Source organism: Thalassophryne amazonica, chromosome 1, assembly GCF_902500255.1.
Source record: "Thalassophryne amazonica chromosome 1, fThaAma1.1, whole genome shotgun sequence".
NCBI lineage: Eukaryota > Metazoa > Chordata > Actinopteri > Batrachoidiformes > Batrachoididae > Thalassophryne > Thalassophryne amazonica.
This window is the reverse complement of record NC_047103.1, coordinates 24,186,362-24,211,511: the sequence shown is the minus strand read 5'-3', so window position 1 is coordinate 24,211,511 and position 25,150 is coordinate 24,186,362. Positions and strand designations below refer to the sequence as shown.

At 40.5% G+C, this 25,150-nt stretch overlaps 2 protein-coding genes across 3 annotated transcripts in view; one reads left to right on the top strand and one right to left on the bottom strand.

Annotated features, from left to right (window-relative positions):
- LOC117507489 overlaps positions 1-3,675 on the top strand; it is a 75,372-nt gene extending 71,697 nt beyond the window's left edge. Inside the window, exons 10-11 of one of the 2 annotated variants that reach the window (XM_034167367.1) lie at positions 2,664-2,933; positions 3,399-3,675. In XM_034167367.1, coding sequence (XP_034023258.1) covers positions 2,664-2,933; positions 3,399-3,587 — 459 coding nt within the window. In that variant the 3' untranslated portion in view covers positions 3,588-3,675. Of the gene's footprint in view, positions 1-2,663; positions 2,934-3,378 lie in introns of both variants that reach the window. The other variant, XM_034167374.1, reaches the window with a different exon arrangement.
- Positions 3,676-9,351: 5,676 nt separating this feature from the next.
- Positions 9,352-25,150, bottom strand: part of ankha (ANKH inorganic pyrophosphate transport regulator a) — a 34,927-nt gene continuing 19,128 nt past the window's right edge. The window contains exons 6-12 of the mRNA XM_034167356.1: positions 20,043-20,177; positions 19,417-19,509; positions 19,235-19,327; positions 16,397-16,526; positions 12,117-12,240; positions 11,577-11,676; positions 9,352-10,103 (exon numbers count right to left, since the gene is read on the bottom strand). Of these exons, the coding sequence (XP_034023247.1) occupies positions 9,978-10,103; positions 11,577-11,676; positions 12,117-12,240; positions 16,397-16,526; positions 19,235-19,327; positions 19,417-19,509; positions 20,043-20,177 (801 nt within the window). The 3' untranslated portion in view covers positions 9,352-9,977. The remainder of the gene's footprint in view (positions 10,104-11,576; positions 11,677-12,116; positions 12,241-16,396; positions 16,527-19,234; positions 19,328-19,416; positions 19,510-20,042; positions 20,178-25,150) is intronic.

Genomic DNA, 25,150 nt, shown 5'->3' with positions numbered 1-25,150 from the left:
GTTCTCTAATGCCATATACCAACACAGTGCAGAGTAGCTACCTAAACTCTGTAAGGGAGATAGAGTATCTCGTCAATAGTTTTACATCCTCATTGAAGACAACTTTGGATGCTGTAGCTCCTCTGAAAAAGAGAGCTTTAAATCAGAAGTGTCTGACTCCGTGGTATAACTCACAAACTCGTAGCTTAAAGCAGATAACCCGTAAGTTGGAGAGGAAATGGCGTCTCACTAATTTAGAAGATCTTCACTTAGCCTGGAAAAAGAGTCTGTTGCTCTATAAAAAAGCCCTTCGTAAAGCTAGGACATCTTTCTACTCATCACTAATTGAAGAAAATAAGAACAACCCCAGGTTTCTTTTCAGCACTGTAGCCAGGCTGACAAAGAGTCAGAGCTCTATTGAGCTGAGTATTCCATTAACTTTAACTAGTAATGACTTCATGACTTTCTTTGCTAACAAAATTTTAACTATTAGAGAAAAAATTACTCATAACCATCCCAAAGACGTATCGTTATCTTTGGCTGCTTTCAGTGATGCCGGTATTTGGTTAGACTCTTTCTCTCCGATTGTTCTGTCTGAGTTATTCTCATTAGTTACTTCATCCAAACCATCAACATGTTTATTAGACCCCATTCCTACCAGGCTGCTCAAGGAAGCCCTACCATTATTTAATGCTTCGATCTTAAATATGATCAATCTATCTTTGTTAGTTGGCTATGTACCACAGGCTTTTAAGGTGGCAGTAATTAAACCATTACTTAAAAAGCCATCACTTGACCCAGCTATCTTAGCTAATTATAGGCCAATCTCCAACCTTCCTTTTCTCTCAAAAATTCTTGAAAGGGTAGTTGTAAAACAGCTAACTGATCATCTGCAGAGGAATGGTCTATTTGAAGAGTTTCAGTCAGGTTTTAGAATTCATCATAGTACAGAAACAGCATTAGTGAAGGTTACAAATGATCTTCTTATGGCCTCGGACAGTGGACTCATCTCTGTGCTTGTTCTGTTAGATCTCAGTGCTGCTTTTGATACTGTTGACCATAAAATTTTATTACAGAGATTAGAGCATGCCATAGGTATTAAAGGCACTGCGCTGCGGTGGTTTGAATCATATTTGTCTAATAGATTACAATTTGTTCATGTAAATGGGGAATCTTCTTCACAGACTAAAGTTAATTATGGAGTTCCACAAGGTTCTGTGCTAGGACCAATTTTATTCACTTTATACATGCTTCCCTTAGGCAGTATTATTAGACGGTATTGCTTAAATTTTCATTGTTACGCAGATGATACCCAGCTTTATCTATCCATGAAGCCAGAGGACACACACCAATTAGCTAAACTGCAGGATTGTCTTACAGACATAAAGACATGGATGACCTCTAATTTCCTGCTTTTAAACTCAGATAAAACTGAAGTTATTGTACTTGGCCCCACAAATCTTAGAAACATGGTGTCTAACCAGATCCTTACTCTGGATGGCATTACCCTGACCTCTAGTAATACTGTGAGAAATCTTGGAGTCATTTTTGATCAGGATATGTCATTCAAAGTGCATATTAAACAAATATGTAGGACTGCTTTTTTGCATTTACGCAATATCTCTAAAATCAGAAAGGTCTTGTCTCAGAGTGATGCTGAAAAACTAATTCATGCATTTATTTCCTCTAGGCTGGACTATTGTAATTCATTATTATCAGGTTGTCCTAAAAGTTCCCTAAAAAGCCTTCAGTTAATTCAAAATGCTGCAGCTAGGGTACTGACGGGGACTAGAAGGAGAGAGCATATCTCACCCATATTGGCCTCTCTTCATTGGCTTCCTGTTAATTCTAGAATAGAATTTAAAATTCTTCTTCTTACTTATAAGGTTTTGAATAATCAGGTCCCATCTTATCTTAGGGACCTCGTAGTACCATATTACCCCAATAGAGCGCTTCGCTCTCAGACTGCAGGCTTACTTGTAGTTCCTAGGGTTTGTAAGAGTAGAATGGGAGGCAGAGCCTTCAGCTTTCAGGCTCCTCTCCTGTGGAACCAGCTCCCAATTCAGATCAGGGAGACAGACACCCTCTCTACTTTTAAGATTAGGCTTAAAACTTTCCTTTTTGCTAAAGCTTATAGTTAGGGCTGGATCAGGTGACCCTGAACCATCCCTTAGTTATGCTGCTATAGACGTAGACTGCTGGGGGGTTCCCATGATGCACTGTTTCTTTTTCTTTTTGCTCTGTATGCACCACTCTGCATTTAATCATTAGTGATCGATCTCTGCTCCCCTCCACAGCATGTCTTTTTCCTGGTTCTCTCCCTCAGCCCCAACCAGTCCAGCAGAAGACTGCCCCTCCCTGAGCCTGGTTCTGCTGGAGGTTTCTTCCTGTTAAAAGGGAGTTTTTCCTTCCCACTGTAGCCAAGTGCTTGCTCACAGGGGGTCGTTTTGACCGTTGGGGTTTTACATAATTATTGTATGGCCTTGCCTTACAATATAAAGCGCCTTGGGGCAACTGTTTGTTGTGATTTGGCGCTATATAAAAAAAATTGATTGATTGATTGATTGATAGTAGAGTTCTACCTTAGAATTGGAATGTATTATAGAAGATATACCTTAACTGAATTTTCATGTGAACTACATGAAGATAAATGTGTGATTCAGAATTTATCAAAAACATTTCAGTGGCGAGCGGTGGCAGATTGCTCCGGTGCTGTGGAGCGCCTGCAGCTGTGTGAGCGTTTGTTCCAGGGAGGAGAAGAGGAGCTGGGCTTACTGGAGGCGCTCAAGCTCCTGATGCTGGGACGAGCCGTGGAGCTGCACGGTCACATGCACGGCGGAGTAGAGGTCCCGCTCTTCTCCTGGCTCCTGTTCGCACGGGACTCTTCGGACTGTCCGCGCTCCTTCCTGTCCAACCACTTGAGCCACATGGGACTCAGCGCCGGGCTGGAGCAGGTAGAGCAAAACAAACTGTGCCCATAACAAGCCTTTAAACACACAATAAAGGTTTTACTGGAAACGTTCAGCATGTTTGTGTACAGATAGGAAGTATTCACATGGCGCCTTTGTGTGGTGGTTGTTTTGCTCTTTTGGATCCAGCAGTATATAGTTGCCATGTAAAGAACAGTCGTGCCTGCCAGTGAACGTAAACAACAGTTGATGGTAGATTTTATGAGACTGGGAGTGTTTTTCTAATCCGAAGCCTCCACACAGAAACGTGAAAACACGTGCTGTTTTGAAGCTGTTCTGGGGTCATGGGGTTCAGGAAGGATGTGCTGCCAAGCTGTTTTTTTTTTTTTTTTTTCATCCCTTGATTAACTGCTGACGTTTTTGAGATGTGCGCATAAATGTCACGTGCCGAAGGATCCGCTTCAGTCTGGCGTGTTGCGTAACCGTGCAGTTATGTGTTCCTGCTTGCAGGTAGAGATGTTCCTGCTGGGCTACGCCTTGCAGTGCACCATCCAAGTTTACAGACTGTACATGGCGGACACAGAAGAGTTTGTGACGTATTACCCCGACGACCATAAAGGCGACTGGCCGTCCGTGTCCCTCGTCACAGAGGACGATCGACACTACAACGTCCCGGTGGTGAGGGAGACCTCCAGCTGAGTGCAGAGGATCTTCTGATAAACACCAATGCTCCTCAGGTCCAAAAAGTCATTTACACCAATTAATAATATGCTTATTTAAAAAAAAACAGGTAGATGATGTGATATCTGCATTTTGTGCACATTGTACTGTACTTTCTACTTTCCTATTTTACATACACAGCGACAGGAAAAATGGAGACTTTCAGCTCTTTTGTACATCAAAAAAATGCGTTTTTTTATGTTGGACACTGAAAGTTTTCTACTACTTTGTGGAGGTGCCATAATATTAGAAACCTGTACAATTTCTCAAAAAGTTGATTTGTGCGTATACTGTAAAGACATAGCCCTATATCTAAGTGAAAATAGTACAGATGAAACCTGTCGCATATAGAAACTGGTCAGTTGGATGCCAACAACAGAAAGTGGGATTTTCCCCACACGTGTTCTTTATGCAGGTCTTCAGCTGCACTTATCATATGCAGTCAGCATTGCTGTATTTTGCACTTTAAAATGCGCCACGCGTTCTCAGTCACAAACCTGTGAGAACTGCAGATGGGCCATTTTAGCACCTGGACTCTGTCCACATAGCCATTGATTAAGTCAGGCATGTCTGCGTGAATGAATCCCTGACAGTTGTTTGTTACCTGTGCCACGGGCACTGACACTTCCTCATACCATCACAGACGCCGTGTTGGAACCTGATGCTAATAAAAAAAGGGATTCTCCTTTTTCCCTGTGGTACAAAAACAATGACTGCGTGACTGACCTCAGAGGAGTGGGTGTGGTCTCTGGACAAATAGCTTGTTTTGTAGAGTTCAGTTTGTGGACGCGGCGATGAACAGTGACCATTGAAGTCTTCCCAAACCCGTGTATTGATTTCCATTACAGACATGACACTTTTTCCATGTCGTGACATCTGGGGACTCGCACACATTCAGGAGTGTTTGTCTTTTATGAACAGAGGTTTAAGCAGACTTTGTGAATTTCTTAATAATAATCTTACTGCAGAAGGTGAACCATTCTAAATCCTTCCAGTTTGTGTTTGAGGAACATCGTTTGCCAGGTTTTGGATTATCATTTAGACTTCTGTCAGTAAGTTGGCACACATCAAGACAGGTTAGGGTTGGCTCCTTATATACATCATTTTGTCACATCGTTAGTCTGAACCCACATCTCTGCTAGCTAGTTTTTTTTTTTTTTTATTGTTATTACGTTATTATAAATAAGAACTTTCTGCAGACTTACTCGACGTAGATCATTTATATGTATGTATGTATATATATATATATATATCAAAAAGACATATTAAAGATGTACTTGGTGTAAATTCTTAGAATAGAATAGTCTTTATCATTGCATGGGGGGGTTGCAGCAAAATTGGGGGTGCTCCCCCAGAGCTGCTGTACACCACAAAAGGAACAACACATTATTATTATTATTATTATTGTTATTATTTATTGCTACTTTTTTCCTGGCACCTTAGTGTTTGTGAGTGCGATGTACATCTTTATAATTTGCGTGTTTATTATAAAATTCCAAATAAGCGTGTATGTAGAAAAAAAAATAGAATTCTCAGTTTAATATTTGATATGGTGTTTGTCACTCACTCACTCACTCATCTTCAACCGCTTATCCAGCATCGAGTTACAGGATTGTTTGTACTATTTTCAATTAAATATATGGTTTAAATTAATTCATCACCAGAACGTTTGTTACACAGCTTTCCGACTTTAACGTACAGATCACACACCAGCAGCAAACTCGTCTCTTGTCAACACCAAAATTAATTAGTTTCCATCAGAGTGTAACTTTGAATTACACAAACGGTAGGAAATAATTTTGGTTTTCTTTTTTTCTCCTCCCCCCCCCCCCCCCAATACACTGAAGTAGACAAGTAGGTATAATGTTCAGTTATTCCACGTTTGACCTTTACGGCACCTTTTTGGGGTAAAACAAAAAAGTGTGGCTCAGTATTCTTTTTAATTGTACTAAAGAAATTTTTTTAAAGGTGGTTCTTTGGTGAAATAATTTTATTTGAAGGATTTCATTTATGACTATAAGTTTGTGTGTTAACCTTTGTGTAATGTGTTGCTTTTAACCAAACTGTTCTGAGGGGATAAAGGTGCCATTGTTGTTAAAAAATGTTGTCAACAGTCATGTTTAGAGGTCTTTAGGGGTCTAGGAACCACAACCTAACCCAGAACCAGAGTCCGGTCCTGTTGCTACAGGTCTGAGTTCATTACTCAAGTGCAGCCAAGCTATTTTAAGCTCTGATGTGAAGTTTTGTTTTTTAACTTTTTTTTTTTTTTTTTTTTGTCGTGTCAATTGCAGACATTAAAATTAAACACTTCACATCCTACTACATGCAGGTTTTAGTTTTTACAAATCACAGTCATGTTTGTTTTTCTAATGTTCTGTAGGCCTGTCGCGATAATTACTATTTCAACTTGTCGTTGATGACGTAAAGATGAATACGACTGTTTTGCTGGGCTCGATATATCAGCCTTTCCATGCTTGTGTGTGTTTCCGTAACTCACCAACATTTCAGTAATTCGCGCTGCTTCTGTGACTGCTGGGAAATCTTTGGAAGACCAAATGGAATTGTTATTTTACCTTTTTCTTCTGAAATACAAACTTAAAATCCAAAGTGTACTGATCCACATTTGTGTTGAATCACTGTACCTGTGTGAGATCAGACTGCAGCACGTCAGTTTATGCAGACAAGCTAATTACAAAGTTGACATTTTATATGAACTAGCGCGTTGGCTGTAGATTGGCTAGTGTTTATAAAATAGATAGCTGACATTTTTTAGAGATGGTAATAAATTATGCAAAGTTTTTTAAATGATTTAACTGAAAGTGCAAGAAATTGTGAATAATTGTATTTATTATTTGGCACATTTAGTTGATGTCATGTTTTATAACTGGCAAGGATGAGATATTTCCTTTGTTCAGAACTTGTCTGGTTACCAGGGACTGATTAATGGTGATAAACGCCCATTGTTCACTGTTGTTACCTAATATCTCTTAATTCTCCAAAAACTTTAGTCCTATCAACTTTGTTTTTTGCAGCGTTCACCCTTGACCCAAAATACATAAGCATACCAAATGGCAATTGTCAACTCTCCCCTATTTCTCCATGATCGAAGTTGCACGTACACAGAGGCCAGTTCGCTTTTAATATATAGATTGTTCTTTGAAATGGTCTACTTACATTTTTATGCAGTATTATCATTACATCTGACATAAAATGACAGTGACAATATTGTGATATCACTTACCGTGATATTTTTTGATGCAGTATACAGGTGCTAGCCAAATAATTAGAATATCATGAAAAAGTTGGTTTATTTCAGTAATTCCATTGAAAAAGTGAAACTTGTACATTATATTCATTCATTATACAGACTGATATATTTCAAGTGTTTATTTCTTTTAATTTTGATGATTATAACTGACAACTAATGAAAATCCCAAATTCAGTATCTCAGAAAATCACAATATTGTGAAAAGGTGCAATATTGAAGACACCTACCTGGTGGCATACTCTAATCAGCTAATTAACTCAAAACACCTACAACGGCCTTTAACTGGTTTCTGTCTAGTTCTGTACACAGTCATGGGGAAGACTGCTGACTTGACGTCTTGCCTGGGCTAAAGACAAAAAGTACTGGACTGCTGCTGAGTGGTCCAAAGTTATGTTCTCTGAAAGTAAATTTTGCATTTCCTTTGGAAATCAAGGTGTTGTGGACTGGGGTGTTTGGCTGGCTTGGTTTTTGTTTTCCGTTTCTCCCACCAGGTGGTATGCATTCAGGACTGAGTGGCTGAGCATTAGGACCTCACCCTGAACACCTGAGGCTTGTTTTCATGTGCAGGTCATCAGGGCTCACAGCTGTGGTGTATTGTCTTGATCAGAGATTGCTGCATTTAAACCTTGAATGCACAGTGTGTGATTGCCAGAGACTCGACCTTTTGAGCAGACGTGTGAGATCGATGTCAGGAGAACAGTCTCACCATCACGGACGCAGAGGTTTGATGCCACAGTCTGTGAAGGAGGATTGGGTGAGGTCTCACGCTCTTCAGCACACTTCCTGAGGTAATTTGGTTTTGGTGACTTTTATGAAGTAATGACAGTGGATTTGGTGTCCCTCACACCTTGTTGTATCGAGCTGTCATGTTATGGTAATTGTCTAATCAGCTTCTGCTGCAGTGGAGATTTGAACTGAGTTGTTCTGTGCCTGCAGGGTAAGAAGCTGATGTATAGATTTAAGCCAGGAAGTGTTTGCTGATTGTGTGCACCTTTGAGTTGTGTCTCTCTGTGTGGAGTTGGACTCACCTCCATGTTTTCTTTCTTCAGACTTGGTTTGTCGCGGCCACCTGGGGGGTGTCGGCGGGGTCCCTGGGTCCGAACTGCTGTGGCTCCGGACTGTTTGCGCTGTTGAGAGCGCGCCGTGTTTTCACCTCACCAGACCGTGGACTTTTTAGTTGTTTAGCACTTCACCCACTGTTATGTTTATTAAATTCTATTACCTTTTGAACCGTGCTCTGCTTATTTTATGCTGGGTCGGTGCTCCGACCGCGTCCGAAACATAACACAAGGTCCCAAATTCTGGAGGAAGAGAGGAGAGGCACAGAATCCACGTCGCTTGAGATGCAGTGTAAAGTTACCACAGTCAGTGATGGTTTGGGATGCCATGTCATCTGCTGGTGTTGGGTCAGTTTTCTGAGGTCCAAGGTCAACACAGTTGTCTACCAGGAAGTTGTAGAGCACATCATGCTTTCTGCTGCTGACCATCTTGATGGAGATGCAGATTTCATTTTCCAACAGGACTTGGCACCTGCACACAGTACCAAAGCTACCAGTACCTGGTTTAAGGACCATGGTATCCCTGTTCTCAATTGGCCAGCAAACTCACCTGATCTTAACCCCATAGAAAATCAATGGGGTATTGTGAAGAGGAAGATGCGATACTCCAGACCTAACAATGCAGAAGAGCTGAAGGTCACTATCAGAGCAACCTGGGCTCTCATACCACCTGAGCAGCACCACAGACTGATCAACTCCATGCCACGCCGCATTGCTGCAGTAATTCAGGCAAAAGAAGCCCCAACTACGTATTGAGTGCTGTACATGCTCATACATTTCATGTTCATATTTTCAGTTGGCCAACATTTCTAGAATTTTTTTTTTTTTTTTTTTTGCATTGGTCTTAAGTAATCGAATTTTCTGAGATACTGAATTTGGGATTTTCATTAGTTGTCAGTTATAATCATCAAAATGAAAAGAAATAAACACTTGACATCAGTCTGTGTGTAATAAATGAATATAATATACAAGTTTCACTTTTTGAATGGAATTACTGAAATCAACTTTTTCATGATATTCTATGACCAGCACCTGTATTGTCCAACGAAAATTATTGCAACAGGCCTACTCCTCTGTTTTTTGTAAATGACTTTCTCCACTTGGGTTGTGATCATGGTTGGTGAATAGAATTTGACCTGTGAAGACCTTTGTTTTAACCAGCAGTGCCTGGATGTTTCAGTGCAGGCTCGCTTGATCCTTCATGTTGCCTTAGTAATTATGCACAATGAAAATGAATGTGAGGTCATTTCCTTACCCTGATTCTGCTGAAGGTGAGATGTCAGCAGACACATTCACTGCGCTATTTGAAGAAATGGTCTTGCACTGTCAGGTTTTTGGATGCCATTTAAATAAAATAAAACAAGTTTTGTAAAATAACAGTAATTTTCTTTATAATTGCCATTATAAGTTCTCCAGACAGTTTAATAATAAAACAATTTATTTGCCAAATAAGAATGCCTGTACAGTATATACAGTACGACAGTCTGAATACACCACCACGAAATTAGATGTGCTGGGGAAAAAAAAAAAAAAAAAAAAACTTGCAGCGTGCATGACAGTGCACATTCAAACATTTCTGTTACACACAATAATGTGGAGGGATTCCCGACCCCTCAGGCAATTAAATACACACATTGCATAACAGATATAAAATAATCTGTACACCATTTTATGTAAAATACAATTGCACAACCCAAGTCCCACTAGCTGAGACGCCTTCCTGCTTCATCCTGATAAGAAAAAAATAATGAACTGTGGAGTTTGTCGTCTCCAATAACACTTGACAGATGTTTTCCCCTTGTTCACTAGTAAACACGTGAAAGTATTTCACACACCCTCAGATTAGAATGATTCAAAACTGCTGAAAAGATCGGAAGACATCCAGGTATTTACACGGACGACTGAACACATGGAGTCATTGTGCCAAAGACTTTGTCAGTCTTATTCGAAATTGGCACAACCGACCTCATGTCCTCAATCCTTTCAAGCCCGCCAACAGTTGATGATGTCCCGCTTCCACCGCAAAGTTGGTTTCATCGTCCATCACTCCTGCTCCTCTTCATCCTCCTGAAGCTCCTCAATGGCATCCATCTGATTCGTGGAGCACACCTCGCTCATGGGGACGGAGTCTTCTCCTTCCACAACCAGTTCATTATTCATCTCATTCTTCTGTAGAGGCAACGGGTGGAAAACTTAAGTTTTTTCCATTGCAAATATTAGTTTATTATATATACTGTATATATATATATATATATATATATATATATATATATATACATACACACACACACACACACTATCTCAGCCACACAGGTTACTAGGATATTAATTATATATGTTTTCAGCCACACAGGTTACTGGGATGAATTTTCCAGGAATATTTAACATCAGGAAATTAATGAACTAAACAGAACTATTTAAGTAACTCTAATCATATTAAAAGGTTCTTAGCATATTTTACTTGCTTTTGATAATTCATTTACATTTATTACAAACTTTCTTTTTCTTAGAACTGGACAGCACGGTGCCTTAGTGGTTAGCACTGTTGCCTCACAGCGAGAAGGTCATGGGTTCAATTCCCACCTGTGGCCTTTCTGTGTGGAGTTTGCATGTACTCCCCATATCAGCTGAGACATGGGTTTCCTCCAGGTGCTCTGGTTTCCTCCCACATCCAAAGACATGCGGGTTAGGTGGACTGGCATCTTTAAATTGTCCGTAGGTGTGCAAGTGGGTGTGAATGTGTTTGTTTGTGGCCCTGTGACAGACTGGCATCCTGTCCTGAGTGTACCCCACCTCGTGCTCTGTGACTGCTGGGATAGGCTCCAGCCCCCCCGCGACCCATAGTTGGAGTAAGCGGTTGAAAATGAGTGTGAGTGTTCTTAGAACTGGGCCTGCTTGATTGGCTGAGCCCATCTGTCTGAGTTAACTAGCTGTGGTGAAGCTGAGTGAGATGGAAAACCTGCAGAGCAGATACTCTCCAGCTCATGCTTCTTAACAGAGACCCTTTTGATTTAATTCAAGTAAATGTTACTTGTTTGTCTTTATAACTGATGTTTTTTTGTTTTTTTTTTTTGTTTTTTTTAACGAGACACATGAACATATGTAAAACAGCTGCCTAAAGGTTACAGGAGCCTTACTTTCAGCAAGCAGTCTAAACTAGATTACTTGAAACTACTCTCTTTGATCTTATTGTAAATAAATCCCCTTTGTTTCTTAGTTTAATGACAATCAGTCAGACATGGCAGCAAGTGAAATGTGCAGACGTGATTCTGTGATTCACTGGCTGATGACAAACCTCAGGAGGAAAAATGACACTGATGCAGTAGACTGGTTGATTTGGTGATTCAATTTCCTGAAAGTCAATATGCCATTTTGTATGTCAGCAGACAACCGTGTTCATCTACCAACAGCCTCAGATGCACAGCACACTCAGTGACACTTTATTCACTACACCTGGCCTGGTAAAGTCTGATTAATACAAGATAATGATGACCAGACACAACCAGTTTGTGTCACTTAACAGAATTTTTGTCCCCCAAATTTTAGTAACAAAAACTTGGGTGCGCACACGCACACAACTTGCAGATATTTTTTTTGCATGCATGCATGCATGCATGCAAACATTTACCCAGGTGTTCTCACCTGTTGTCGATAAACATAACAGGCTGCTATTGCTACCATCGTTGACTCCCCTATGAAACCTGCCAAGAGGGATCCAACTCCAAGTGTAGCACCGTGAACCCTGAAACAAAAAGATAATTCTTTATTTCCCCCCCTCCATTTGCTTATGCTGAAAATTTAAAGCAGGAATGTGTAAGAAATGTGGGTGGATCATCCATCTTAAAGAATACAAACTGTCATTTTTCTTTGAACCGTAAAAATGAGGAATAGTCAGGTCCATGAGTGTTTGGGTAGTAACAATTTTTTATGTTTGCCTCTAAACTGTCACAATAGAGCAGAAATGAAACACCCAAAATCTGCATACAATGTCGATTTTTCACTCCAGTTCAAGTGGTTTAATAAAAATATCACATTTAGGGAGTACAGACATTTTCAAAAGCCATAAGTAATTTGACAAACTAAATGAACTTTGGCTTTTTGCGTGGTGTACCCTCATCTGATCACAATCCTAACTGTATTAATAAACCTGAGTCACAGCGGTGAACCTGAGTGTTGACTTACCCCATATAAGGCAGCACAACTAGACTGGTGATGAGAACAATTATGCGGAGAACCGAGCTGGGGGCCAACACAAAGGTCTTTTTCAGGGTCATCAGCCATCCAGTCAAATGAGCCCGAACAGTCACTACACACACACACACACAGAGAGAGAGTGAGAGAGAGAGTCACCGAGCTGCTCTGAACTGTGCCTGAGTGAAATCCACAACAGGAGCAATATGAACAACAAACAGCAGAACAACTCGTCAAAAGCAAACATTAGCTTTTTTATATTAAATCATCCCTAGTGACTGGCTGCACTAGATTTCAATAACTAAACTTCAGTCATAAATAACTGGATATGAGTAAAAACAAGACTTTTTTGCACAATAAATATTTTTTCTGGATACATTATTTTACAGAGCATTCTGGTGGGCCAGTTTAGTCTGCATCGATAACTGACCGACAAACCTTTGTTTATTCACCTGCTAGATATTAACTTTAAATGGGCAGATTGAATCTTGATTAGATGCTCTGAATTAATTTCCCTATTGTGTGAGTTATTTGAAACTGTGTATCTGCTGTTTGCACAGATTGTATACAGGTCATCCAGAAAGTATTCACAGCACTTTACTTATTACACATTTTACAGCCTTATTCCATAATCGATAAACCTTTTCCTAAAAATTCAATACACAATACCACATAATGACAATGTGAAAAATGTTTTTTTTTTTTTTTTTTAAGATTTCTATAAATTTATCAAAAATTGCCATGAATCTTAAAATTGAGCTCAGCTGCCTCCTGTTTCCACTGATCATCCTTGGGATGTTTCTACAGCTTAACTGAAGTCCACCTGGGATAAATTCAGTTGATTGGACATGACTTGGAAAGACACACACCTGTCTACATACAAGGTCCCACAGTTGACAGTGCATGTCGGAGCACAAACCAAGCATGAAGTCAAAGGAATTGTCTGTAGATCTCAGATAGGATTGTCTCAAGGCACAAATCTTGGGAAGGGTACAGAAACATTTCTACTGCTTTGAAGGTCCTAATGAGCACAGTGGCCTCCATCATCCATAAATGGTAGAGGTTCAGATGCACCAGGACTCATCAGAGCTGAGCTGACAGCCCATCTAAACTGAGTGATTGGGGGAGAAGGGCCTTAGTCAGGGAGGTGACCAAGAACCTGATGGTCACTCTGTCAGAGATACAACATTCTTCTGTGGAGAGAGGACAACGTTCCAGAAGGACAACCATCTCTGCAGCAATCCACCAATCAAGCCTGTATGGTAGAGTGGCCAGACGGAAGCCACTCCTTAGTAAAAGGCAAATGGCAGCCCACCTGGAGTTTGCCAAAAGGCACCTGAAGGACTCTCAGACCATGAGAAACAAAATTCTCTGGTCTGATGAGACAAATATTGAACTCTTTGGTATGAATGCCAGGCGTCATGTTTGGAGGAAACCAGGCACCATCCCTACAGTGAAGCATGGTGGTGACAGCATCATGCTGTGGGGATGTTTTTCCAGCAGCAGGAACTGGGAGACTAGTCAGGATTGAGGGAAAGATGAATGCAGCAATGTACAGAGACATCCTGGATGAAAACCTGCTCCAGAGCGCTCTTGACCTCAGACTGTGGCAACAGTCCACTTTTCAGAGGGACAATGACCCTAAGCACACAGCCAAGATATCAAAGGAGTGGCTTCAGGACAACTCAGTGAATGTCCTTGAGTGGCCCAGCCACAGACCAGACCTGAATCTGACTGAACATCTCTGGAGAGACCTGAAAATGGCTGTGCACTGACGCTCCCCATCCAACCTGATGGAGCTTGACAGGTACCTCAAAGAGGAATGGACAAAACGGTCCAAAGATAGGTGCACCAAGCTTGTTGCATAGCTTGTCATATTCAAGAAGACTTGAGGCTGTAATTGCCTGCAAAGGTGCATCAACATATTATTAAGCAAAGGGTGTGAACACTTACGTACATGTGATTTCTTAATTTTTATTTTTAATAAATTTGCAAAAATTTAAAAAACACTTCAAGTTATTATGGGGTGTTGTGAGTAGAATTTTGAGGGAAAAATGAATTTACTCCATTTTGGAATAAGGCTATAACATAACAAAATGTGGGAAAAGTGAAGCGCTGAGAATACTTTCCAGACATGCTGTAAATTATCATATTTCTCAGATTATAAGTTGAACCTACATTAAAATACATTATAAAGAGGGGAAAGAAAACATTTTAGTCACATCCAGTATCTAGTTGGAATGCCAACACAGTCGAGTGCTGAACAGCTATACGATGTAAGCCTTTGGGGAAAGCTAAAAACTTCAAAGTAAACCTCTTCATGTTGCCACTAAATTGGCGAAACCATGACTAGAAGTGTCTGGTAGCACAGAGAGGATCCACACAGAGGTACTTCACGTTTAACTTGATACATGTAAAGAAACCAAAGACTCATTATACAGGCAGCAACTTACCTTCATCCAGACGTGTCAAATCCAGCTTCAGAAAATATAAACCCTCCCATGTGTACCTGTGCACCTACCTCATAAAACAGGTGATCTCAATAATGAAGAGCTGAAGTAATTACAATCAGCTGGTTTATTGGAAAGATGGAACAAATATGTGGCTGGACTTTTAGTTTCTGAAGCTGGATTTGACACCTCTGCCTTCATCACGCTTCACTTGTTCTACTTAGAATGTAAACTCCGCCTACTTCATATTTGCCCCATGTGCCTCCACTGTATATCAGTTTAGTCCTTGAAGGTATTAATGTTGAAACATAATACTGGATTAACGTTCATCACTTTTGTCCAGTGAAAAGTTGAGCCCCCCCCCCCACAAATTTTTTTCAGAGGGCTCAGGTTGAAACTTCCCAGAGTTCTTCAGCAATTAGTTGTTCAGTATTTAACGTCACTGAACAATACACCAAAGCACTTTATTGTCGGGTATTACTTTCCTCAATAAATTGCTCTTTTGTTGTATGGCAGTTTGCTAATCTGTATATGGGTTAATTATCAAAATGACAGCTTGCTATCTCACAGAAGTGCATCATGCTTTTGTCTACTGAACTAAACTGGGTTTCATACAGTAGTGTTCAGAATAATAGTAGTGCTATGTGACTAAAAAGATTAATCCAGGTTTTGAGTATATTTCTTATTGTTACATGGGAAACAAGGTACCAGTAGATTCAGTAGATTCTCACAAATACAACAAGACCAAAACATTCATGATATGCACACTCTTAAGGCTATGAAATGGGGCTATTAGTAAAAAAAAAAAAAAAAAAAAAAAAAAAAAAAAAAAAAAGTAGAAAAGGGGGTGTTCACAATAACTGTAGCATCTGCTGTTGACGCTACAAACAAAAATATTATGTTCAAACTGCTTTTTTAGCAATCCTGTGAATCACTAAACTAGTATTTAGTTGTATAACCACAGTTTTTCATGATTTCCTCACATCTGCAAGGCATTAATTTTGTTGGTTTGGAACCAAGATTTTGCTTGGTTACTAGTGTGCTTGGGGTCATTGTCTTGTTGAAACACCCATTTCAAGGGCATGTCCTCTTCAGCATAAGGCAACATGACCTCTTCAAGTATTTTGACATATCCAAACTGATCCATGATACCTGGTATGCAATATATAGGCCCACCACCATAGTAGGAGAAACATGCCCATATCATGATGCTTGCACCACCATGCTTCACTGTGAACTGTGGCTTGAATTCAGAGTTTGGGGGTCATCTCACAAACTGTCTGCAGCCCTTGGACCCAAAAAGAACAATTTTACTCTCATCAGTCCACAAAATATTCCTCCATTTCTCCTTAGGCCAGCTGATGTGTTCTTTGGCAAATTGTAACCTCTTCTGCACATCTTATTTAACAGAGGGACATTGCGGGGGATTCATGCAAATAAATTAGCTTCACACAGGCGTCACCTGATTCACACCTGTTTGTTCCACAAAATTGACAAACTCACTGACTGAATGCCACACTACTATTATTGTGAACACCCCCTTTTCTACTTTTTTTACTAATAGCCCAATTTCATAGCCTTAAGAGTGTGCATATCATGAATACTTGGTCTTGTTGGATTTGTGAGAATCTACTGAATCTACTGGTACCTTGCTTCCCATGTAACAAGAAATATACTCCAAACTTGGATTAATCTTTTTAGTCACATAGCACTACTGTTATTCTGAACACTACTGTATATTTCCAGTGTAGCAAGGTGCAGCACATAGATGCAAACAGCAGACTGTGATTGCCTTGATATTTTGTTCACATACATTCTTACCTGGCAGAGGGAAAAAGGAGAAAATGCGGAGTGGAACCACACATAGCTCAGCAAAAGTGTACTCCACTCCAATCACATCAACCAGGATCTTCTCCGATATGTGAGGAGCCCAAAATACCACAAAGCAAAGCTGGACAGATCGAACCAAAGAAAATTTATTAGCCTCCGCTGCACCACAATAGTCGCAGGATATGCCTCATTAATTCAACAAGTCATTTTGCATTTGGACCTTTGAAGCTCGCAATAAACGAGAAGCGTGGGAAAAAAAAAAAAAAAACAGGAACATCTCATTGTTTACAGAAGCAGCCACGGAGGTATGTGCAAGACTATCAAAGGGACTCACAGAATTAAAATGTGTTCAAAACAAACAGAGTCCAATCAGAAAACCAATTAGTTTAAATTAGAAACCATGTGTAATGAAAAGAAAAAATAAATAAATATCACCCAAACACATGAAAGCTAAGCATCAACTGTTCACTGGGGCTGAAGCAGCAGCGTTACTGTTGTCGTTCTCAGTTTTAAGGATTACACATGTAGGAAAATAAGAAATGGCACAGAATGCCTTTCATGTGGTTTTCCCCAACCGCAAAGCAAAAACACGTGAATACATTTCTTCCGACTGATGAGTTCATGTAACATCAACTCACCGTCTGTCATTATTTTAGCAACATTCAGACCACACAGTCACCAGTTTGTATGGCACGAGGCCCTGACTCAGCAGTGGTTTCCTCAAACCAGCTGAGGCATCCAGACTTAGTGCCTGAACAACGTCTGCACAGAATTACTTTTTCCCAGAATGCATGTGGGTTCTTCAACTGTTTGAGCACATATTCTCTGCTGGTTTGCCTCACCTGTAATCAGAACGAGTCCTGACATGAGGACCGTTGGTTCTTGTTTTCACCCCAACCGTAGGCCGTACCATGCTAACGTTTAGCACACACCCACTTGTGCATGTTTACGGATCTGGGACTCCACATCTGGTGTGCCACTCCTCGTGAAAAGACCCAACCTCTGCCACAAATGTCCTGTTTTTCTTAGAGAGGTTGTTAAGATGACTGGGGGAAAAAGCTCACTTTATCTTGTACCGTTGATTAGCAAACAGTTCACATCAGTCAGAGTGGGTGGAAAACTGTCGTTGATGTTCTGCTGACGTAAATGTTTACATCTTGCAGGAAAAAAAAAATAGCCCTTGGCAGCAGAGTCAGTGCCATCATTATGTAGCAGACACGATACACCTCAATGTGGCTTTTGAACTGCGTTAACTGATATTTGTAATGCTAATAGCAGTGCTGTTAAGCTCTTAAAATGAGGTGGGGTCTCCCTTTCTGCAACCCGAAACCACGACATGAAGGCTGAGTAACAAGTACAATAAAACTCATCACGCTGAACATCGTTGTATGGATGTACCAGCATCATTAAATGCTGTGAAAAGGAGGCTTTGATTTGAATTCCTAAATTCTGCCTCTGCTTGTTTTTCTTAACGAATGCTTTGCACGAACTACTTGTTCGTTGTTGAGTCCAGGCAGGCACACTGCTCGGCACAAGTTGAACAAATTCTTTTTGCCCTCTCACAGCCCGGATGAAATCGTACTCAGTCCAAATCCAGACGGCCTGGTGCAGCTCAGCTTAATGCCAGTTGAACATGGCGTATATTCCAGCTGAACTTCATCTCAACTCTTAATGTCTCAGGGTAACTTGTTCCTGTTCTCAATGTGAAAATGACAATCGTGCACTGCCCCAAGTGAAGGGTGAGTCCAGCCAGGCTCCTGAAAATTAGGAACTTGTCCAAACTCAGCATAATTTTAACTGACCTTTTTGAACTAGTGCTGAAACAGCAGCATCAGAGTGCTGTATACAACACTGATGTGAATATTTTACCTCTTTTTATGTTTGGCAGCTGATCTGACAGAACGAGAAGAAATGGATTTGCAACTCCAGAAATGGAACTATTCACTCGAGAAAATTTGAGGGGTTGTGGGGTGCAGTTGTATTTATCTTCCGACATTAAAAAATAACAATAAAAAATTTGATCTGTCCTGAAGGACCAGATGCTTCTGTCAAATCTTCCCCAATTTGAGCCAGAAAAAAAGCTGGTTAAGGTCGGCACCTGATGAACTCGTGTGATGGATATATAAATATCTTGGGTCTGCGACAGTTTCACACAGTGCAGGAACAAACGAAGCGCATTGATGAGGACACCTGGGAGAACACTACTGTAGGAGAGGTAGAGTTTCAGTGATAGTCAAACTGAAATGTTGTTGGCTTAACTTTGGGTGTTTGACAATTCCTGTGTCTAATTATTACTGTGAAGAGGAAAGTGGCTACATATTATTCTTTGGCCATGTCGGTTTGTGTGCGGTAATATCTTTAAAACACAATGAATAATTTAAATCAATCAATCTTTGTGGATAAACTTGGGACTGTTTTCTTGCAACACCGGTCACACTGAGGTCAAGTCAGAATCATAGTCAAATGCATTCTTAACCATATCTCAGCAACTAGATAAGATAGTGAAATGCGGATTTCTTCACAGACGTCTGCTGTGCCGAGGCTAACAAATGTGTCAGCCCTCTGTCACCCGATTATGCAGAGCAAAGTTGAAATATTAGCTGGCCACGGCGACGCACTGCAACCATTTGGGCACCTCGTTTAGAGAATGTTTGCAGCTGTGTGTTTTCTTAGCAGAACTGCTCAAAATATCTTCACTCAGTAGCCAAACAAAAGTGACCTTAATATTAATCCTTAAAAAAAAAAAAATCTCAGCACTTTAAGCTAATTCATCATGCTATTTATATTCATTCTCATGGCACTTCCAATAAATGATTTATCTCATCTTACCGTGAGCGACAGCGCCAGGCAGCAGAATGTAAACCTCTTAATATGCGACTTGGTGACGAGACTACCAGCATTCAGCTTGTTGCTGGGATTATTCTGTTGGTAAGAGAGTGATGAGAGATAAACAACATCTATGACAAACCATCACCATGACAACAAACACAGGTGAAGGAAGTTTGGTTTGCCTTGTCGAACGCCGGGTAGACTGCTCTGAGTTCAGTTAACCAACCATAGGGCATGTGACCAACAGGATATGTGGCGGTGAGCACAGCGACAGCCTAGAGTGAAAAAAAAAAAAAGCCATCACCACAACACCGGCCTTATGATGAAGAACCAGGCGATTAAAGATAGCAGAGGCGAAAGCTACATGTGTAACTCTCAACGTTTTGATTTTGATAACGGCTTTGAGCTTGTTGTGTGGCCGGCAACAACAACAGACAATGTCAGGCTTTGCACAGGAACACTAGGACCATGTAATCACGCCCCGAGTCCAACAGGAACAAAGTGAATCATCCAAACCACTGGCAGCCGTGCTGTCATTGATTTCCAGTTCATTCCAGTAAACAGGTTTGCATTGTCCTTACTGCCTCTGTAAGCCAGAAAGCTCCAGAGGGAGTTTGGGAGCATCTGGCGTTTCATCTGCACCAACTTGAGAGGAGTGGGGGGGAAAAAAAAAAAAAAAATGATGCACTGCTTTTGCAAACCTTAGTTATATTTTATGCTTCATGAACAGCTTTATCAACACTATTTCCTGCTCTCACATGGCATTGTAAGAGCAGTTTCACATATTTCGGAATCCGTTTAAACCCACCTCTGTAGACTCAGTGGTGCCCTTCAAGTCACGAGATACAAACAAGTTGACGATTGGCCGACTGATGCGCTGAGTGGCCAGGATGAGGGCCAGGGGCCACCAGAAGCTCAACATCTTTTTGATGGTGGCATCACCCTGCAGGGGCCAAGAAAATGACACTTTTACTATAAAAATTCAACTGCCTCTTTGGTCCAGATATTGTAGTTTGTACAGACTTTTATGTCAAAGTCTTTTCATTAAATTTACCATTGGCCTCCCAACAGACAATTCTGACAAGAAGAGCACACATTAAGGAGTGGGCATTCTTCAGTCAGTTGGAGGGGGGGACAACTCTCCCAAGCTATACATGTATTTTCACCTAAATGGGTAGTCATGACTTTTCAACATTCAAGTTTCCCTGTCAGTCCAATAAGCTACCAACTGTAAAACGCAGACTTCATCATGTTTGAAAATCCTGTTAACTATAGCCTGAGATCTGTTTAGAAATGCTTTATGTAAGGCAGAAAACTATTCCTTTTGTAATGAATTATGAACTAAGACAGACCATGAAGATTCATCCTACTGATCATCATCAGCAGCAGCAACAGCAGGTGATTTCACAGGAGTTTTAGTTGACAGGCGGAGCTAATCATTGAAACCACCTGCTCAGGAAAACCTGCATTGTCTTCATAGCCCAATCACACGGCATACAATTCTTCAATGACGGGAAAAAAGTAAAAAAAAAAATAAATAATAATAATAAAAAAAAAAAAAAAAAAACAATCGCTGAGAAAAGGTGGAGGAAGGAGCTTTATCACCAAATAGCCTGCGAATCAAGAGTGCAAAAGGGATGAAAGAGGAACAAAACAAAACCAAAGCTAATGATCTCCACGCTTTAAACGAAACGCGCCTGGAGCCACTGCTGGAGCACTGTGTGTCTGCATCCTGCTCTGTGTTCCAGGACTCGGTGCTGGGACAGAGCTCTGTATTACCAGAGTCCTGGAGAAGCTGCAAACAGAAGCGTGGGAGCCGACCCACTATGGAGATCTGTGCACATGTCGGTGGATCCAGTAGCGCTGTCTGTCTCTGCTTTTTTTTTTCCAAAACCCTGGTAAATTCTGATCACCGGGTTGCAGCTGTGTGAACATGCAGTTAATCACAGGCAGGCGTGCGGGTTCGATTACCAGTTCTGATCATGCACGCACAGGCGCACACACGCGCTTCACCTTCTCTCCAGCTGATTCACTCTGGATGAATGCATTCAGTGTTTGGATATGTTCTAGCGCAAGTACACACACAACATAACTGCCTAGTACATGATTTAGTGCCTCAAACGTTCAAAAAAAAGAATGAAGTCATTTGTAATGACACTGGGTTTTCTGTTTTCATATGTCACACCTCTGTGGATCAAAGCTGTTCACACGCGAATGTCCGCTGCTGCTGGAACTTTTTCCACACTAAAAATTAAATCAAATCATTTTTATTTATATAGCGCCAAATCACAACAAACAGTCGCCCCAAGGCGCTTTATATTGTAAGGCAAAAGCCATACAATAATTACAGAAAAACCCCAACGGTCAAAACGACCCCCTGTGAGCAAGCACTTGGCAACAGTGGGAAGGAAAAACTCCCTTTTAACAGGAAGAAACCTCCAGCAGAACCAGGCTCAGGGAGGGGCAGTCTTCTGCTGGGACTGGTTGGGGCTGAGGGAGAGAACCAGGAAAAAGACATGCTGTGGAAGAGAGCAGAGATCAATCACCAATGATTAAAAGCAGAGTGGTGCATACAGAGCAAAAAGAGGTGAATAAAAAGAAACACTGGGTGCATCATGGGAAACCCCCCAGCAGTCTAAGTCTATAGCAGCACAACTAAGGGATGGTTCAGGGTCACCTGATCCAGCCCTAACTATAAGCTTTTTCAAAAAGGAAAGTTTTAAGCTTAATCTTAAAAGTAGAGAGGGTGTCTGTCTCCCTAATCCGAATTGGGAGCTGGTTCCACAGGAGAGGAGCCTGAAAGCTGAAGGCTCTGCCTCCCATTCTACTCTTACAAACCCTAGGAACTACAAGTAAGCCTGCAGTCTGAGAGCGAAGCGCTCTATTGGGGTAAAATGGTACTATGAGGTCCCTAAGATAAGATGGGACCTGATTATTCAAGACCTTATAAGTAAGAAGAAGAATTTTAAATTCTAGTCTGGAATTAACAGGGAGCCAATGAAGAGAAGCCAATATGGGTGAAATATGCTCTCTCCTTCTAGTCCCTGTCAGTACTCTAGCTGCAGCATTTTGAATTAACTGAAGGCTTTTCAGGGAACTTTTAGGACAACCTGATAATAATGAATTACAATAGTCCAGCCTAGAAGAAATAAATGCATGAATTAGCTTTTCAGCATCACTCTGAGACAAGACCTTTCTAATTTTAGAGATATTGTGCAAATGCAAAAAAGCAGTCCTACATATTTGCTTAATATGCGCATTGAAGGACATATCCTGATCAAAAATCAATCAATCAATCAACTTTTTTCTTATATAGCACCAAATCACAACAAACAGTTGCCCCAAGGCGCTCCATATTGTAAGGCAAGGCCATACAATAATTATGAAAAACCCCAACGGTCAAAACGACCCCCTATGAGCAAGCACTTGGCCACAGTGGGAAGGAAAAACTCCCTTTTAACAGGAAGAAACCTCCAGCAGAACCAGGCTCAGGGAGGGGCAGTCTTCTGCTGAGACTGGTTGGGGCTGAGGGAAAGAACCAGGAAAAAGACATGGCGAGAAGGGGGGCAGAGATCGATCACTAATGATTAAATGCAGAGTGATGCATACGGAGCAAAAAGAGAAAGAAACAGTGCATCATGGGAACCCCCCCACAGTCTACGTCTAAAGCAACATAACCAAGGGATGGTCCAGGGTCACCCGATCCAGCCCTAACTATAAGCCTTAGCGAAAAGGAAAGTTTTAAGCCTAATCTTAAAAGTAGAGAGGGTATCTGTCTCCCTGATCTGAATTGGGAGCTGGTTCCACAGGAGAGGAGCCTGAAAGCTGAAGGCTCTGCCTCCCATTCTACTCTTACAAACCCTAGGAACTACAAGTAAGCCCGCAGTCTGAGAGCGAAGCGCTCTAATGGGGTAATATGATGACTCCAAGATTTCTCACAGTACTACTGGAGGTCAGGGTAGTGGCATCCAGAGTAAGGATATGGTTAGACACCATGTTTCTAAGATTTGTGGGGCCAAGTACAATAACTTCAGTTTTATCTGAATTTAAAAGCAGGAAATTAGAGGTCATCCATGTCTTCATGTCTGAAAGACATTCCTGCAGTTTAACTAATTGGTGTGTGTCCTCTGGCTTCATGGATAGATAAAGCTGGGTATCATCTGCGTAACAATGAAAATTTAAGCAATGCTTTCTAATAATACTGCCTAAGGGAAGCATGTATAAAGTGAACAAAATCGGTCCTAGCACAGAACCTTGTGGAACTCCATAATTAACCTTATTCCATGAAGAAGACTCCCCATTTACATGAACAAATTGTAATCTGTTAGATAAATATGATTCAAACCACTGCAGCGCAGTGCCTTTAATCCCTGTAACTATAAAGTTCTGTCACCGCGACGGATTTCCGTCATTTGGAAAATTTAACCACAAATACGAGTGCGCACGTGGTGTCATGCGTGTTTTGGGGCCGAAATATGATAGTCTCACTGTCAAAGCAACATCCCATTCTGCACTAATCAAAACAGCAGCAATGTCAGAGTGGACTGCGGAGGAAGGGACTGTGAATTTTCACTCCTCTCCGCTCTGTTTACTGCTTGCTATGAGCCACAGTCCTTCTCCTCTCTGTCTTTGCGGGAACATTGGCAGACACTCCCCAAGTACAGCGGGGTGTGGCTTTGCTTTGAACCAATGAAGCAATGATCCGACTCTGCTTCGATGGTTTGTCGCTTTATCTTAATTTTCCCCCGCTAAAACCCTAAAGAGCATATGTCTGAGTAATATTTACCTTTTTTATATTAAACCGACCTGTTATGGTCTTCTAAAACAGTTGATAGATGTATTTTATAACTTAAAAACGGGACCCATGCTAACGCGTTAGCATGTCTATGGCGTTTTCAATGATAAAGTTAGCGTTAAGCAGTTCGCGTCTCAGCACAGTTTGTGTGCATGTTTACTGTATAATAAATAATGGCTTAGTGTTTGTTGTGGTAAAAGAGTCAAATGTATTACGAATGATAATTTATTTATTTTTATTTATATATTAATAATAATAAGAAGAATCAGAATCGCCTTTATTGTCATTGTAATTTCCATTACAACGAGATTTGAGTGCAACTACAAAAAGGTGCTTTCCGTGGTGCGAGTAATTTTTAGCCAAATGAAAGATCAGGAAATTTAACGGTAAATTATTCAGAGTATATGCACAACTAATATAAACATAAGGTAAAATAAAATGAAATGTGGACTAAGTAATGTAAAACGAGAATTATATACAACCGGTTAAGTTTAATGACAATTTGTTTCAGTCAAACCACATCTAAGCAGTGTTTTTACACAAAAAAATAAAATGCAGTAAATTGCACATTTGTGTCTTTTTCATGAAAATAACTTATTAAAGATCACATATTACACTTTAGTCAGGCCTTTAAAATACTTTTGTGGACTCTTGCTGTAATATGTTGTCAATGGTTGAGATAGTTTCTGTAGGCATCTAAAAATGCTCATAATCAGATGAAACCTGATGGAAATCTCTCAAAATAAAACAAAACATTATTCAAGGTATGTTTTTGACGAGAATATAACATCATAACTTTATTACAAGGTCAGACATTGATGTTGCGTGATAAAAGCCTTTTAATAATAACTCACTTCAAGAAATAATGGCAAAATTCACATGTAAGTAAAAAAAAAAAAACAAATAAAAAAAAACAACAACAAAAATGATTAATTGATTACTAAAATAATTGTTAGTTGCAGCCCCAGTTTGTTTTAGGAGTGAGAGCATTTTACAGATTAAATGTGAATAAGCCAGTTTTGAGTTTCTCAGTGCGCATGCGTTTTCAAAACTGGTGACAGTGTTACATTGTGCACAGCAGAACAACGTTGTCAGTAGCTTTAGGCCCTAATTTTATATTT